The 16,998-nt window shown below is 38.6% G+C and overlaps 5 protein-coding genes across 6 annotated transcripts in view; 3 read left to right on the forward strand and 2 right to left on the reverse strand.

Annotated features, from left to right (window-relative positions):
* Positions 1-49: 49 nt before the first annotated feature.
* LOC108134082 (protein terminus) lies at positions 50-1,162 on the forward strand. Its single transcript, XM_017254262.2, has one exon. The coding sequence runs from the start codon at positions 50-52 to the stop codon at positions 1,160-1,162; it is 1,113 nt and encodes a 370-aa protein (XP_017109751.2).
* Positions 1,163-1,227: 65 nt separating this feature from the next.
* MED11 (mediator complex subunit 11) lies at positions 1,228-2,177 on the forward strand. Its single transcript, XM_017254268.3, has 2 exons — positions 1,228-1,481; positions 1,539-2,177. The coding sequence occupies exons 1-2, from the start codon at positions 1,409-1,411 to the stop codon at positions 2,006-2,008; spliced, it is 543 nt and encodes a 180-aa protein (XP_017109757.2). The 5' UTR covers positions 1,228-1,408; the 3' UTR covers positions 2,009-2,177.
* On the reverse strand, positions 2,155-3,932 carry Nufip (nuclear FMR1 interacting protein 1). Its single transcript, XM_017254261.3, has 3 exons — positions 3,658-3,932; positions 3,314-3,594; positions 2,155-3,255 (listed from the first exon to the last, which is right to left on the reverse strand). The coding sequence occupies exons 1-3, from the start codon at positions 3,847-3,849 to the stop codon at positions 2,202-2,204; spliced, it is 1,527 nt and encodes a 508-aa protein (XP_017109750.2). The 5' UTR covers positions 3,850-3,932; the 3' UTR covers positions 2,155-2,201.
* Positions 3,933-4,113: 181 nt separating this feature from the next.
* On the forward strand, positions 4,114-5,784 carry Atg3 (Autophagy-related protein 3). The gene is made up of 4 exons (XM_017252045.3): positions 4,114-4,309; positions 4,633-4,768; positions 4,835-5,025; positions 5,079-5,784. Exons 1-4 carry the CDS (start codon positions 4,238-4,240, stop codon positions 5,679-5,681), a joined length of 1,002 nt encoding a protein of 333 aa, XP_017107534.2. The 5' UTR covers positions 4,114-4,237; the 3' UTR covers positions 5,682-5,784.
* Positions 5,785-5,798: 14 nt separating this feature from the next.
* The window catches only part of ftz-f1 (ftz transcription factor 1), a 42,604-nt gene continuing 31,404 nt past the window's right edge, over positions 5,799-16,998 (reverse strand). Inside the window, exons 4-10 of one of the 2 annotated variants that reach the window (XM_043214136.2) lie at positions 10,821-11,038; positions 10,377-10,753; positions 10,058-10,114; positions 9,793-9,991; positions 8,674-8,932; positions 8,509-8,609; positions 5,799-8,442 (exon numbers count right to left, since the gene is read on the reverse strand). In XM_043214136.2, coding sequence (XP_043070071.1) covers positions 8,293-8,442; positions 8,509-8,609; positions 8,674-8,932; positions 9,793-9,991; positions 10,058-10,114; positions 10,377-10,753; positions 10,821-11,038 — 1,361 coding nt within the window. In that variant the 3' untranslated portion in view covers positions 5,799-8,292. Of the gene's footprint in view, positions 8,443-8,508; positions 8,610-8,673; positions 8,933-9,792; positions 9,992-10,057; positions 10,115-10,376; positions 10,754-10,820; positions 11,039-16,998 lie in introns of those variants that run through there. The other variant, XM_070280126.1, reaches the window with a different exon arrangement.

The following is a 16,998-nucleotide window of genomic DNA, read 5'->3' on the forward strand; positions in this document are numbered from 1 at the left end:
TCGTGTGTATATAACCCTGAATCTATCATCCACTGGTTAGTTCAGTATCATGTCCCGACGCACAGAGTCACGTTTCATTTTTGATATTGAAGAAAACACGCGAATTTTTCGCCACCAACGTTTTGTAAATGGATCACGGAGAACTGATTGTCCTTCCTGCGAAAGTCGAGTGCCATCCAACGAACCGTACAGTCATCACTGGCTGAATGATCCCAACAGCATCCAGTTAGGCCACGATGAGAAGGCGATCCTGAAAACAATCGATGATCAGCACATTGAGACTTTCATCCTGTGCGATAGCAGTCTACCAGCAAGGACAAATGACTTTCTTTTGGATGCCGGGATGGATGCAGTGCCGCAGTTGCTGAGATTCCTTAGTTTTGGAACGGAAAAATTAGACGCCACCGTTGGCTTTTATGTCGATGTGAAAAAGGAACGCATGTACTACGAAAGTAGTCCATTGACTATTGAAAACCATCTCGATATCGGAGAGGCAGTGGACATGATATTCTCCATGCTGCTAGAAAAGATTAGCAACTATGTGCTATTGCACCAAAGAGTTCCGTTGGAGGCCTGTGTTATTCGAAGGATGAAGCTGACTGTCCGAAGACACTGCCATACCTCAACCTCAAGCTGCAACTACAAACTGCCTTTACAATATCGCGTCAAAAACGCAGCAGGTGGCAGTAAGACCCCCAATACAGATCTTGCTCTGATTGCTGAAAATTATTTAAAACATCCCGAGAAAGGAAGACCAATTCCCCAAAATCTGAAATTAAACCTTTACTGTTTTCGGGTCTGCTCCACATCCAAAGAATTGTACGCAGTTCCATATTTACTTCGCGGCGAGGATGTGGAAAACACACCCACATTTGCAATAAAAACAGATGTTATTGGCGGTTTTTGTGGTCTTCAGGAAGTCCATAATATCCGTAAATTCCTGCGGACCGACACCAAGGATCGAGTGACCGAATGTCGCCAGTGTCAGGCCCATTTCGTGGACCGAGTTCACTTCGCCCTCCATAAACAAATCGACTGTGGACGCGGATTCATGGTTTGGCACATGGACAAGGAAGCTATCGAGTTGCACGAAAACTGCCTGCCTTTGCCGAAAGAATTCTTTAAGTACGAATGGATTGGAGTAGGCGGTAAAAGAAGCTAATCTGTAATAATATATAAATATTTTAAAATAAAAATCATTCAAAATGCATAACAAAGCTGTTTTACTTGTATAAAATATGAACCAACCGAATATTTGAATTTCGCGCGTTGCGCAATGAAGTATTTTGTAGAAGACAGTATTTTGTAGTATTTTTTGCTGGTTATCGAAATATATATTTTTCTGGTCACACAATTTATTGCAAAATTTTGCCGACCAAGTTTGTATATTTCTTCAATTGTGGTAAAAATGAATCCACTGGACAAAATTCACGCTCTGGATGAGATTGAAAAGGAGATTATCCTATGCATGCAGAGTGCAGGTGAGAGAAATGGGAAATCCCAAGAGATCTTTAGTCTAAAATGGGTTGAATTCTCAGGTCAGGCCTTGCAAGAGCTGGGAAAGGAAAAATCTTCACAAAAAAATGCCGAAACTCAATCGCAACAATTTCTTAAAAGCCTTTCGAGTGTGGAATCTAAACTTTCCGAGCAGATCAACTACCTAACCCAGGTTTCCACCGGACAGCCACACGAAGGTTCTGGCTACGCTTCAGCAAAGGTGCTGCAAATGGCCTGGCACCGCATTCAACATGCCAGATCCCGGGTGCGAGAATTGGAGGAAACCAAGGCGAAGCATTCGCATGCAGCCCGTCAACAACAAAAACGACAGCAGGAGCACGCCGCCGCTCAACAGCAGCAGCAACAACAACAACAACAGCAGCAGCAGCAACAACAACAGCAGCAGCAGGCGGCTCAACAGCAGCAATCTAGTGGAAGCAGTGGGGGTGTAGGAGCCTCTGGAGGAGGAGATCATCCAATGGGCAGCGACAGCAATATGTCAACCAACTAATCATAAACTGGGTATACCGTTTAAAATTAAAGATAAGACTTAAGGTTTAAGATATAGAGATATAAAGATATATATCAAGCGGATTTCTTCCACCGGATAAATCTCTGAAGATAAGCGTAAGTAATGCATTTACAAAAAAGAACTCTGGGAAATAAATTTGTACTGTATATTTAATGATTCTTCAATGGGAGCCCTATAAATTATCACAAGCTGGAGGTTTCTCTTGAGGTTGACCAATGCCAAAGAAATTCTTTTGGCAGACATGACGGACGCACTGCAGCAGAATATTCCTTTCATGTATTATATCCTTTGCCAAAAGCTTCGACAACAAAGTGTTCTGCGGTGCAGACCTTCTAGCTCTTTTGTAGTTTAAGCCGTAAACACGTTTGGGCGCAGGACGCTTTTCCGGTGGTTTTGGTTTCGTTGCTTCACTTGAGGTGGATTTCTCGACAGTTTCAATTATGGTTTCAGTTACCCGTTCAAAAGGTACTTCGACTGGTGCTTCATCAGAGGACTCCGCCTTTTCTGGGTCAGGCTGAGCTGTGTCTGCTAATGGCTCTTTGATTTTCTGAATAGGTTCTTCCTCGGGTGCTTCATCTGAAGAGCAATCTCTTTCCGCAGTAGAGACATTTTCACTAATAACCACTTTTGTTGAAGGGCTTGGACTATCATCACTTTGTTCTATATCTTTAACTTCTTTACACTTTGGACCTTCATCTTCTGCTCCTTTTCCGATTGCCTCAGAATCAGATTCTTCCCTTTGCTTTAAATTTGCAGGCTCTTCAGCCTTTGGACTTTCATCTTCATTCTGTTCTTCAATCTCCTCAGAGTCAGATTCACTTTCTTCCTCACTATCTGAGCCATACATGCCCACTAAACCAAATATGGCATTGTCCTCCTTTTTGACTTTATCTTTAAGGTGTTTATAGTCTGCCATCTGACCAGTTCCTTGAAACTTTTTTAGTTCATTCGAGGTGGTGTCCTCTTCCTGTTGTCCAGCTTGAGGTTCAGATGGTTGAATTATTGGTTCAGACGTAGATCTTTGGTTCTTGTTCTTTTCAAGGAAATATTCTTTTCTTTTTTGTCTGCTCCTGGCTTTGGAATCCTGTCTGTTTTGGCCCTTTTGAATCCTTTGTCGATCTTCTCGTCTTCCGAATCTTGACTTGGAAGCCTCCAACCGCTCCCCGCGTTTCATCCGCTGCTCTTTAGCCAGTCGGGCCAGTTCTACATTAGCTGCAGTTGGAAATCTACAACAGGAATACAATTATATTCGAATTCTTAGCTATAAAAATGGCAATAACTTACTTCTTTCTCCTTTCTGCCCTCCATGCTGCCAAGTCCTCGGCTGTCCAAACTTTCTTCACCTTTTTGTAAGCACCAGTGATGTGGTGAGCTTCTATATGCCTTTCCAGAATACTGTGAAGAGCTGCAAAGTCGCAATTCTCAGCAGGACATTCCTCATGTTGCTCCAAATGCCGCTTCATATCCTGGGAATTGGCAAGTTGCATTCCACAGGTATAACACTGCTCCGGAACGGCAGGACAATCGTAAACCGGAGGAGTTTCAGGCACAGGAGGTGGAACATTCTATCATAATCAAAATAAACATACTATTAGCAACAAAAACATTTGCTTTTGTTAGAGACTTACTTGCTCCTTGGCCAGAAACTTGGCAGGAACTGTTGATCCTCGTGCGCCGTACATGGGCGGAGGTTGCTTTGCCCTTGGCAGCAGGGTCATCCCACAGGGGGTGAGGTAGTGTGTGTTGGCCTGGCTGGGTCCATTAGGTTTGTCAAACTTGGGCGATGGAAGCAGGAATTTCGGTTGGACTTTTTCTTCCATTTCGCAGCGTTGAAGACGTTGAAGACAATGTGCGCGTTAGTGACCAGTAAGACCAAAGTTGTAAAATATACCATAATATACTAAAAAATGGTTTATTCATAATTTTAATTTAAGCAATAATTTAACATTAATAAGTAATCATATCTGTTCAACTTTAATATTGAAGAAATATTCAAATTAAAATAAAATATATAGTATTAAAGGTATCTCCTATCGATATCACCACCCACATCGATAACATTTAATTAATGTGCCCGCACTACTGTTGTTGTGGCCAGCAACAAAAACAACAATTAGCTGGGAAGTGCAAGTCAATTGATAGCCAACTGAATTGGTATTAACTAAGTTTAGGCGTTTAGATTAGTTTGAATACTCAGCGGGTGGTAAGATGCAAAGTGTTCTGAACACCGTGAAAGGAACGGCGCTGAACGTAGCCGAATATCTTACGCCTGTTTTAAAGGTAATAAAGAAAGTGCAACAACGATGAAAGAAAAACTATGATTATCACCTAGATCAAGTTTTTTATACGTATACACAGCGGTTGTGTACATATATGTAGTAAAAACAATGATTAATTGAGGGTGTGTGCAAGTGCAATCCCAGTTCTAGAAAGACGGGCCCAAAGAGAGCCTGAGTTTCATGATACAATTATTGATTCCCCCTTGACCCGAAACTTTCTCATACCCCTTGGTGGCAATAAAACTGGATTCATCAGCTTTTCGCCGCCAGACTGTCGCCCCCATAAAATTAAATGAGTGCAACATACTTTCTTTTCATTTTTAGGAATCGAAATTCCGGGAGACAGGTGTTCTCACCCCAGAAGAGTTTGTGGCTGCTGGGGATCATTTGGTGCATCATTGTCCGACTTGGCAATGGGCTGCCGGTGATGAAACCAAAACAAAACCCTATTTACCCAAAGGTGAGGGCTGCGATTTGCCAATAACCATTAAATAAATTGATCAAAAATGATTTTCTCCGCACTTAGATAAGCAATTCCTGATAACCCGCAATGTGCCGTGCTATCGACGTTGCAAACAAATGGAATACGTGGGTGAGGAGACCCTGGTGGAGGAGGAATCCGGCGACGGTGGTTGGGTGGAGACCCATCAGTTGAATGATGATGGCTCTACACAGTTGGAGGACAAAATCTGTGAACTGACAATGGAGGAGACCAAGGTGGGTGGTGTTTTCAACCAATAGGGAGTACTGCTAACTGTTTTTATTCACAGGACGAAATGCAGACTCCGGACAGCGATAAATCGGCCCCGGGAGTTGGGGCTGGAGCCGAAGCCGAGGACGAAGACGACGACGAAGCCATAGACATGGACGACTTCGAGGAGAGCGGCATGCTGGATTTGGTTGACCCTGCCGTGGCCACTACTACGCGGAAAGCTGAGCCAGAAGCCAAGGCCAGCCCTGGAGCAGCTGGAGCAACAGGCGAAGCCGAAGCAACCGGCGATTCAGTGCTGCATACACGCACCTACGACCTGCACATCACATACGATAAATACTACCAGACGCCCCGGCTCTGGGTGGTTGGATACGACGAGCAGCGCAAACCCTTGACCGTCGAGCAGATGTACGAGGATGTGTCACAGGACCACGCCAAAAAGACAGTCACCATGGAGTCGCATCCGCATCTTCCGGGTCCAAATATGGCATCGGTCCATCCCTGCCGGCATGCGGACATCATGAAGAAGATCATTCAGACTGTGGAGGAGGGCGGCGGTCAGCTGGGAGTGCATTTATATTTGATAATTTTCCTGAAATTCGTTCAGACCGTCATCCCAACCATTGAATACGATTTTACGCAAAACTTTAACATGTCTTAAACCCCTTTAGATTGACGCAATGAAGTGTATGTAGCGTATAAACTGCAAGATTGTAAGCTAAAAGATCGAATAAAGTTTTGAGCAAACTGCACACATCCAAAAATTTGTGGAGATCTGTTCGTTTTTATAATTACTTTTTATTTCACTTTGCTTTTGTTGTTGGTTGGTTGCATGTTTGAAACATCTCTGAGATGAAATTGTATGTTAACATAATAATAAAGCATATTAAATCAATTGATCAAATATGCGTTGTAGTTTTAGGTAGTTTTGTTTCTAGTTAAATGATTTTTTTTTTTGTTTTTGTATTTTTTTGCATTTTTAAACAGTTTTTTAAACTTAAAATGTGTGTGTGTGTTGCTTGCATTTATATTAATCGTTTAATGTATATATAACTGTTAGATCCTTTTTTTTTTTGTTATTTTTTATGGGTTTATAGTATATATATATATAGAATTTCTTAATATTTAAAATCACTTTTCATTTGCAATAACAGGTTCACATCGTAATCAATTTTACAATAAACATACCTAACGCCATTCATGCCTGAATATACATCTATATATATATATATATTTTAATGTGTTTATCGATCCCTTTTTCTTAGCTTTCATTAACTTGTTTTCAACAACATGCCGCGCGCGTTACGTTAGACGTCAACAATTATTTCCATTACTTGTATATCTTTAAATATAACTGATCCACTTTCCTATACCTAACCTCAACTAACTTGCCAACTTTCATTGCCAACTTTTACATTATTTACCCATATTTTTTGCTGTTTACCATTTTTTTTTACATTTTATAATACATATAGAAGTTATACATACCAACTAGAAACCTAAATATATAATATATACCTAGGCAAACCTATCTATACATATAGATGTTGTCGTGCTTTTAATTTTTTGCATTTTTGTCACCACAATAATTTTGCGTCTGCCTTTCTATAACAATTGTGAAATATTTTTTGCTCCACTCCGATTTCAGTATATATCTTTTAACGACTTTTGTTTTATTTACTCTGTTTATACAGGGGGGCTCTCTGTCTATAAATTTGAAATGTGTGTGGTAATTTCGTTCTGTTTACTGCGTTTAAAGTTTTTATTTTCATTAAATTTTATAAGGTACGTTTTGTTTAAGCGCAATGCCTAGAAAAAAATTAAGGCAATGAATAGAATAGAACTCTGACAAAGTTAAAACCAAAACAATTAGGTAACTAATTTCAAAGAAAAGTGTCTAATCTGCTAACTTAATATTCGAATTAAAAATGTTTGCCACAAAAAAGGTTTCTTTAAATATATATTTTATTTGGTTTGTTTATTTCGATTTTTGATTTTTTTTACAATATACGTGAATTGAATTCGATTCTGTTCCATCTCATTGCCAAAATTCTTGACTAAGCATGTGTTACTTTTAGTTTTAACAGTTATATAGCTTGTTTTTTATCCGGTTTTTATTTAGATATAATTTGTTTAGTTGAATCTGATTTATAATTTGCCTTGCACAAAATATATTATGTATTTGAAATACAAGCTTTACACATCATTCTGGTTGCTGACATTGAAACAATTACATTTTTTCTTGAAATTTACAAACAGTTGAAACTTGCAGCTAATTTTAAATATATGTGTAAGTATATTAACTATATAGTTTTTAAACATGATCGTTATTAATATATAATTTCTTGCTCATCTTCTGTTTCTTCATCGTTTTGTAGGTAGTTGTTTGCATTGTTTTCTTAGACTTAAAATGAAATTACAAGTATAATATACACATACATTCATACCATGAACACCTAAATTTGCTTTGTTTTATTTTCTTTGTATGGATTTTTCTTAGTTTTTTGCTTTTTGTTTTTGTAAATTTTATTTATTTATCATTTTGTCGTTTAGATTAGACGCAAATACTATGCAAGACACTTGGCGCAAAAATTACAAGAAACGAAATAGAAATTTGAAAGAAAAACTATAGTTAAACCAAATACTAGTTAAAAAGTTGTAGGACGCTTTAAAATGACGCCAATTTACATACAAATATATATAGATTTGTTTTTATCCATAAGTATCGTATATAGGTATATAAAAATAAAATTTCTTATGCTTCTTTCTGGTTTTTTTTTGTTATTTTGTTGTAACACCTAAAGAAAGTTGGGTTCCTCCTTGCCATCTATATTATTTATAGAATTATTCATACGCCTACATTTATATTCTCGTTTAGGTTCAATGTGTTTTAAAAATTGCTTTATCAGGGACTACAAATAAAACACGAATTAATTTAAGACAAATTAATTAAACATTAGTTAAACATAAACTAGACCTAGCCGTAAACGTAATAATAATTAACATTGTTTCAACAAATGTGTGTGTGTGTGTGTGTTGTGTGTATATAGGTGTGATAGTTGGTGGTGTTGGTGGTAGTAGTGATGATGCATTTCCATATACATATTATATATAGAATTTTATCCTCCTCCGTTCGCATAGCATTTAAACATCCATATTCTGGCTGCCCCCGGGGGCTCGTGCTTTGCTCCACATCCTGCCCCTCGCTCTCGCCCTGCTATTTACACTTCATAAATGATTAAGTATTCCGTTTCGGCGTCTTCCGCCGGATTCTACACCTTGCGCTTGGCGTGCAGCATCTCCATGAGCAGGGTCTGGGTGGGTGCACTGCCGGCGACGTGCTTGGTGTACAGGTGCTCCTCGCCGCGGGCGGCCATGGCATGGATTTCTGGTAGGATATTAACTAGCCTACGGAATTTTTCCTAAAAAAAATAAGAGTATTATTTTATTATTTTATATAAATACAAAAAACTTTATAGGTAACTTACAGTAACTGATGGATAACATGTGAGCGTGTAATCCAGCATAGCAGCTTGCACATTATCATGTCCATCGGAGACGGTCTTTCGGTTTACAATACCCCGCACATCTAACAAGAGTTATAGATTTGTTAAATTATATTTCTTCTATAAGATCCTTCTCTTTGGACTTACCTGGATTCAACAGGATTAGGAATTTCATGCAGACATAGTCGCCCATATCGAATTTCAGATCTCGCAGCTTGTTCTGCAGCTCATTGAAGTAATCGGCCAGCTGTGGAACTCCCAACAGTCCCAGGCTCAGGAGATTGAAGACCTGGCCATTATTCAGCTGCGTCTCATCCGGCAGGCCGTTGTGGATGCGATGGTGCAGGTGATCCAGGACCAGCATATCGGACCAAGAATGCTGCAGCAGCTTCATTTGGTCATCGACCTGGTTTTGGAAGAGAAATAAAAATAATTTTATTAGAAAGAATTTTATAAAAATATTCTTTAAAGGTTTTATTAAGAGAGGAATTATAGTTGCCACTAAAAAATAGCTAGAATTTCTTTTACAGGTTTAATCCTAAAGGAAGGATATTTTATTTAAAATAAAATGAGGATTCAGAAGAATCTATCTTTATTTAATATTTAATTTTCTTAAAAAACCACTCAATGATCTTTTAATATCAATTTTTTTGAATGGCAACTAGTCTCAGTTGGTTCAATAGATACGTTTTCTAAGATGATATGGTATGAAGATATTGGATAGGCCTAGTTTTGGATGGTATTACAAAACGCCCCCTCTTGGTCTCTCAGATTCTCTTCTCACTGTCTCAAAGTCTCTCCCTCATGGTATGGAATGGTATGGTATGGGTGAGCACATCAGCTTCAGTTGCGTCATGGAGACGCGAGAGACGCTGCCGCTTGGCCGCTTGGCTGACTGGCTGACTGGCTTACTGACTGGTTCAGCTTTGGTTGCTAAGTAGGTCAGACGCCAAATGAAATCGAAATTCAATGCAGATTCGAGCACTCGCGACGAGCTGGCTGCGCTGTCGTCGTACGCGTCGCTGTTGCTGTTGCTGTTGCTGTCACTGTCGATGTCGACGTCGCTGTCGGTCGTTGGTGGTTTACATAACATGCCGCAGACTTGGCCCCTAGCTTGAAAACTGGTTTCTGGCTTTTAAACCAAAACATGGTGGCTGTCGCCTGTTGGATTTTATGATTTCTGATTTCTGATTTAATCGCTGCTGCTGCTGATGCTGCTCGAATATGTGTGGAATATGGTATTTGGGGGTTATCCTTTGGCATTACCTTGAGGTCCTTGAAGAAGACTGTGTTGCGTGCCCAGTCGACTTGCGAGAACAAGTTCTGGTCGAGCACTTTGCACATCAGCTCGAAGAGATCCACCTCCACCTGGTTGTGGGTTTGCTTCTGCAGCAGCGCGAACAGTTGCGTCTGCCATTCCTGATCGTCGATCGATTGCACAAATTCACGAATCATCGGTGAGACTCTGAAAATTAATAATATATATTTAATAGATATATCTTTGATGGAGAAATCCTTCCAAAAAACTCACCTTAATGGCTCGATAAGCGCGTCGGCTGTGCTCGATGGATGGGTGCCGGAATCAAAGCTTTTTACAGAAAAATTATATAAAAAGAGGTTTGATTAATAAGTACTTTAATTTAATTATAATTGGTCTAAGCATCAAGTGACAATTTAAGAATTTGAAAGAAATAGGTAACCGCAAAGATAGTTTTAAAAATTTTAAGAAAAATCTAAAAAACAAAACAAAAGATTGAATTTTTCTTTTGATTTTTTGGGTCAAAGGTTGAATAACTTTTGGATACTGTTCTTGATGTGATTCTGGTTCTGGTTGTTGTTGTTGTAAATACCACGATTTCGAGTCGGCCGTATTCTGCAGAGATCCTATTCCAGCCTCGTGGCAATTGCTGTTGCCATTGCGATGCAGGCCATCGGCGGAACCGTAGCCCCCACCACCGCCGCCCGCATTATTGCCGCCACCTCCGCCCACGCCGGTTGCACTGTTGCCCGTGCTGCCGGCGTTGTTGTTGCCGCTGCTGTTGCTGCCGTTGCTGCTATTGCCATTTCCCAAGGAACTGGGACCGTTCAGGCCCCCGCCGCCGCCACTGCCGCCGTTTCCGGCGTTCATGGGCGTGGCTATCACTCCGCCCGTACTGGCATTCACCTGACCCAACGCAATCGCAATGGGGCTGGGCGACGAGTCCGGCGATTGGGTGAGTGAGGATACCTTAAAAAAATTGAAATATTTTAAATTAAATGCCCTGGACGTTAGGCCTTTAGGACTTTCAGCTCACCTGAGGTATTTGAATTTCCTGCTTAATGTTCATATTTGGATATGCTTGCTGGTAGCCCGACGAGATCGGCGTTGGCTTGATGTCCGGGCCCATGGAGTTCCGCAGCGCCTGCAACGCCAACTGCCGCTGCCGCATCACCTGCAGCTTCCGCGCCCGATCCCGCTTGTACATGGGTCCGAACTTGTTGCGTCCACCTCGCATGCGATCCGCTCGGACAGCTGGAAAGGAATATAATATTTAAACTTTAATTGAAGTCATTAAAGAATAAAATATTAAAATCTAGATTAATGAGTCAAATTGTGGGGGAAATCCTTGTCAAGATTTACAAAAGTTTTTATTGAATGATTAGCGAAAACTATAAAACTATATATAACTTAACCCATAGCTTATATTGATTTATTAGGTGACCTGATTTCATAATTCTTTACATTTTTATTTTATCTTCATAAATTAATTATATTCTGAATAATTTAAAGCATTTAAATATAAATCTGATATAATTTTTTTCACATATGTTATTCACATAACAATTATGGCCTCATAAATCACTTTGATGGCTTTGTTATAGCCACAAAAGAATATAATTTTCAAACAACCAACATTTTAGTGACCCCTTAGTGAAAAATTGCAAAAAATTCTATTCATTTCATATTTCTCATTAAGAACCAACTCATAACAGGCCAGGGCTTGACAAAAACAAAGCACTATACTACATTCATACATACACTCGAATATTGCACATGCATACGCACATGGAGAATATTATTACATACGTACATATATTGCGCATACGCCGCATTGTACAGCGGCATCAAAACAAAAACTATACAACTGGTGCGTGTGTGGATGTGTGTTTGTGGGTTTATATGTGGGAACTCGCTAAATGAAACGCAATAAACTGCGCTTCTTATGGCGCAGCACGATAAAGTGTGTAAAAGGGGATACATTGAGAAAAATATCCATTTCGACGAGATAATTCTTAAGCGAAAAGATTTTATTGCTAAATGAATTTTCTATTTTAGATAAAGATTTAAATCCGTTTTTTAAAGAAAATAAAGGAAAAACTTTATTGAAAGAACTGAAAGTTCTTTTTGGAACTTTCTTGTTTATTTTTTCCTTTTTATTATTATTTTATTAGTTCTTCAATAAAAAAGACGTACTTTTTAAACCATAAACTCTTGAAAAGAGACAAGGATATTTAAAATATTATTTAACATTTTAATTTAAAAACATATTTCCCTAAAAACCCCATATTTTTTAAAATTTTCCCTGTGCTTAACTGAGAACTATGAGGGTGGTTTTGCGCCAAAAACAGATTGCAGTTGCAGTTGCTAGCGCCATGTTGATTAGAAGATGCAATTGTCGGGGGTTGTTTTTTTCACATCCCTCCCCGAGAAGGGTGGGCCATGGGCGGCAGGTGGCCACCTATATGGCTACCATAAAATATGCATTTCAAATGCAAAAGCAAACGGAAAAATATAAAAAGAAACAACAAAAAAAACACAAACAGACACACTCGTGCATTTTTCACGCGAATATGCAATTTTTGTGCACTGAACAAGTAACTGTAATTTAGGTCAAGCGTATTGTTTACAAATAATCAACATACATACACACCTACATACATACATACAGAGATATGCGTTTGAACGGGGTTAGTGTTAGTGAGCGGGTCTCTTTTGAAATCTTTTGAGGTCTCTCTCGCTCTCTGGAACGATTATGTCGTCTTTTGGCTTGGCAACGCGAAAGAGCTTTCTATTACGAAATTTCTCTCTCTCCTCCATCTCTCTCTCTCAAATGTAACACACACACTCAAACAAAGAGAGCCAGAGCCGAAGACTGAGCGGCTTCCATCCGCATTAGACAACTTTGTTGAGTGGAGTAGGTCAAGGACAGTGTGTGTGAAAACTGGGACAACACGGCCATTGTTGTTGCCTGCCAACTCTCCCAAAAAAAAAATAACAAGAAACAATCACTCTCACTCTCTGCTCTTTCTCTAGTTGCCGAGTGAATGTGTGTTTGTATGGGGGGTATTAGGAAAGTTGTTTGTATTTGTGGGCGACTTACAGCCTTACCGTTTTTTATGTCTTTTCCGGCTTTGAGCCAAGTCTATTTATGTTGAGCAAGGTAAAATCCGTTCAATCGATTGGAGATTTATGGAGTTAATAAAAACCGCTACACCCGCCCCTCTCTTTCCACTCTTTCTCTTTTAATTTGTTGATCCATTTTATTTTGGTGTACCGCTATTACCATTTTTTTTTTGTCTCTTACATAATTTCCTAATGCTCTCATAGCCCATGTCACCTTAATGATAATCATGATAATTAGATAAAATATCATAATAAATTACAGACCCTATACTTTTGGAGATATGATACTTTTTCTGATCTATTATAACTATTATATGATGGTAAGTCTATTATATAACTTCCTAGCCCTTGTTGACATTCTTTTTTTTTTAGTTTTTTATTTAAATTTGAAGGTTTTTAGTTGCTTTCGATGTGAAAAGCGGTTTGAGTGGGGTTAAGTGGTTCAATTTGTATGTAAAAAAAAGAAATGTGTTTGTTGAAAGTTGGTCTCGCCCTCAAAAAGAGATGTTTTCTTTTTTTTCACATCTAGCTAGCCGGGAAATCAATAAATGGCCTGTCACTTCCTCTTAACGAAGGCGTTTTTTTGTGCCTTTTAAATGTTACTTTTAAAACTGGCAACCAAACCAGGCACACACACACAATTTGTTTGCCACTGATGTGGGTCAACGGTGCGTATGAGTAACTTTTTTAAGCCTAGCAAGGGTTTTCGGTTTAGTTTCTGTGGCATATGTTGGTATTTTGGTTATTAACTTTATTGACAGAGAAAAAAATATATAATCGTGATGGTTTAATCAATTTTTTTTTCGAACAAAGGCAATGGGGCGTATACGCAATATTAAGTATACGCCGTGGGTAACCAAAATGTAGGATGAAAATGTTTCTAGCTTAAAGAAACGCGCTTGTTTTTATAATTATTTATTTTTCTAAGTAATATTACCTTAAAAAAAACAAAAACCTTTTATTAAGTATACGCCATGTGGTATAAGGGGAAGGCAAACGATATGTAATTATTTATGCCATTCACTATTTTTTATTCACCCTCAAAAAACCACATAAAAAGAAACAAAATGTTTTCTGTTCACTTGAAACGAATTCCCCTGACAACAGAAATGGTAAATGGTAATCTACCAATCTTAATTTGTGACATGTTTAAATAAAATTTAACAATTCCCAGAGTGGCAAGCCAAGAAAAAGAAATCCGCAAAAGTCCCTATTGTTCCGACCTTAGCAACAACAACATATGGCATATAAACCATGTGAGTCATATCCAATTTAACCCAGCAAAGCCGAAAGTAACGCGCTGGCTTTAAAGCCACCAACAAGAAAAAAAAAAAAAGAAAAAACTAAAGTCACAAAATCCAAAAGCGGCTAAAAATTGCCGCAATTATAAAGACCAAAAAACCAAAGCCTGACTGAGAGATATCATGGGGGGGATGATGGGGGAGTGGGAATGGGAAGAGGAAGGAGAGCCACTGACGAAAGAGATTTCACAACAAAAGCAAAAACAAAACGGAAGGACGGAAAGAGACGGAACGGAACGAACAACAACAACAACAATAAAAACAAGCCAAAGGCAAAGGCAAGGCAAAGTCAAAGCAAGAAACGAGAAAATGTTCGTAATAATTCAGTGAGTATTAAAAATAAAATATACACGAACACACAGTCCAATAAGCGGCTCTCTACATGTTGCATTGATTACACACACACACAGACACATTCAAGAGAGACAAACATTTTGCCATATCACGTGCACTCACACCACAGCACATTGGAATCTAGGTCATGAGCGCAAGAGATGGCACTATGGGCCAAGTACACGAAAGCGGAACCGAGATGGCGATACGTTGATATACGTATATTGCACACTACTACTGTCGGTGCCGTGCCTCTGCTGGCGTCACAGTCGGCGCCGCAGCACCGCCTGACTCAAGAGTATATGCGTTTGGGAGTGTGTGTTTGGGAGAGGAGCTATTCTCGTTGGTGTGTGTGTGTGTGAGCGCCATAAGACAACAAATAAAACTCAAATAAAAAATGAATTTTGTTCGAATAATCGTAAAAAAAAAAGAAGCGGAAGCAGGCTAAATTGTCGGATGTAATTTTCACAATTTTATTGAAATTTAAATGCAAATATTTATTGATTTTATAATATATTTGACAGAAGTATGCTAAATAATGGATGAAAATTGGAAGCAACCCATAAACGATTTCGCAGTCCAGTAATCACACCATTTTCACACTTTTCACACTTTGCATAATAATTGCCAGTGCCACATCCACAACATGTGGCAAGGCGCAAGTGAGCGTTGCAAATGATAAAGTAACAAACAAAAACAAAAATTGCGCGCGCTCGTTTGAATTCAGTCCACCAAAGCAGTCAGTCAGGAAAAACGGCAAGAAAAAAAAAACTATTACAAAATTCAAACAATTTTTTTTTTTGTGAAAAAGAGAGCAAAACCTGAAGCCGAGTTTTGAGGTCTCTCTTTAGGCGGCCGCTGTTTTGGGTTTTTTGTTTTGACCCTCTCCCGGCTCTCTCATCAATCTTGCCAGGCGGCAGCCAACAGAAGCAGCGCAGCAGCGTCAGCGACAGCGGCTTGTTTGGCGGGTGAGGGCGTGGAATTCTTTTGGGGCCGGTGCATGCTGCACTGACTCTGTATATATACTCATACATACATATACATATATACAATATTTACAGGCATTTATGCACATATGCATGGATGTGGGTCTTATATAGTCAGCTCTCTATATATTCGCACATATTTACAAACTTACATGTCTGTGTACTATATTCACTGCACATGCTTGTTTGTGGGGCGCCCTCTCAACTTGTGTGGCAGTAGCACAAAAAAAAAAGGAAAAGTTTTTTTTTTTTATTATTATTTTCCCCTTTGACTTACGCAAAAAAAAATATATATATGTATGGGGGAAGGAAAATGAGGTAAATTTTGTTTTTTTGCGAAATGAAAAGTAATTATGCAAGTAATAAGGTAAAGCCGAAAATAATCCAGGGAGGCGAGATCCAGATGAAGGCAAAAGGCAAACTTTTATCAAAGTTCAAATTAATAAACTCGGAAAAATATTAAGAAACTCATGGTATTAATACTACAAAGGTAGGAGAGGTGAGGTAGGGAGACTGAGGGTAACGAAGATTATATAAGAAAACATGGGTATATTTTGTACAAAATATAGAATATTGTAGTTCTTTTCTGAATCTATTACATTACTATATTATTCAGTTTTTCTCTTCTCAAAAAATTGTAGGTCTAAAATATGATAGATAAAGAATAGTTCATTCTAGTTATAAAACACAGCCTAAAAAATTTAAAATAAAATTTATTTTTTGGTGAAAACATTTAAGCTAGAATGTATAAAACAGAACTAAGCTCTGCAAAAAATTTAAGGAAATCATAGGGCTAGTTATTCTTAGAAATCCTTAGAAAAAAATTACGATATAAACCCAAAAACCAAACCAGATCTAAAAAAAAGTACCTGAAACGGTATTCCAAAAACAAAACAAACTCAAAGCACAGAAAGGTAAATGAGAACGAGGTAGACCCCAAAAAAATACAAAGACTACACATTTTTATTAAAAAAAACCAAAATAAAAATAAAAACGTTGACGCAGTGACAACAATGACAAAAGCTGGCGTCATTAAGACGTGACAGAGCCAAGAACAACAAGAAGCCCCCAATCCCCCAAACCCCAACCCAATTCCGAGCAAGAAAATAAACGAAACGAACCGCAGACTGACCGACCTACCCAACAAAAATAATAATAACAAGCCGTAGTCGTTGCCGGAGCGGGAATCTCCATATAAATTGGGATAGGTCTGGGATATATGGCCGCTGAAATATGTATATTTATTAATACATTTTTAACGGTCTTGTTTATACGCCAGAAATGTTAATCCCACATTTACATAATTTTTTGTTTAATTAATCATTCGATGAATGCGTTCTCCGCAGATTGTGGAAACTCCTTGGAGACTGAAGAACCAGAAATGCTCCGAATTCCCAAAAGAATTTCAAAGTTTGATTCATTGGTTGTTGGCTTTGTAACTGCGCATTTATAAATAATAAGAAATATC

The sequence above is a fragment of the Drosophila bipectinata genome, chromosome 3L (assembly GCF_030179905.1).
Source record: "Drosophila bipectinata strain 14024-0381.07 chromosome 3L, DbipHiC1v2, whole genome shotgun sequence".
Taxonomy (NCBI): Eukaryota; Metazoa; Arthropoda; class Insecta; order Diptera; family Drosophilidae; genus Drosophila; species Drosophila bipectinata.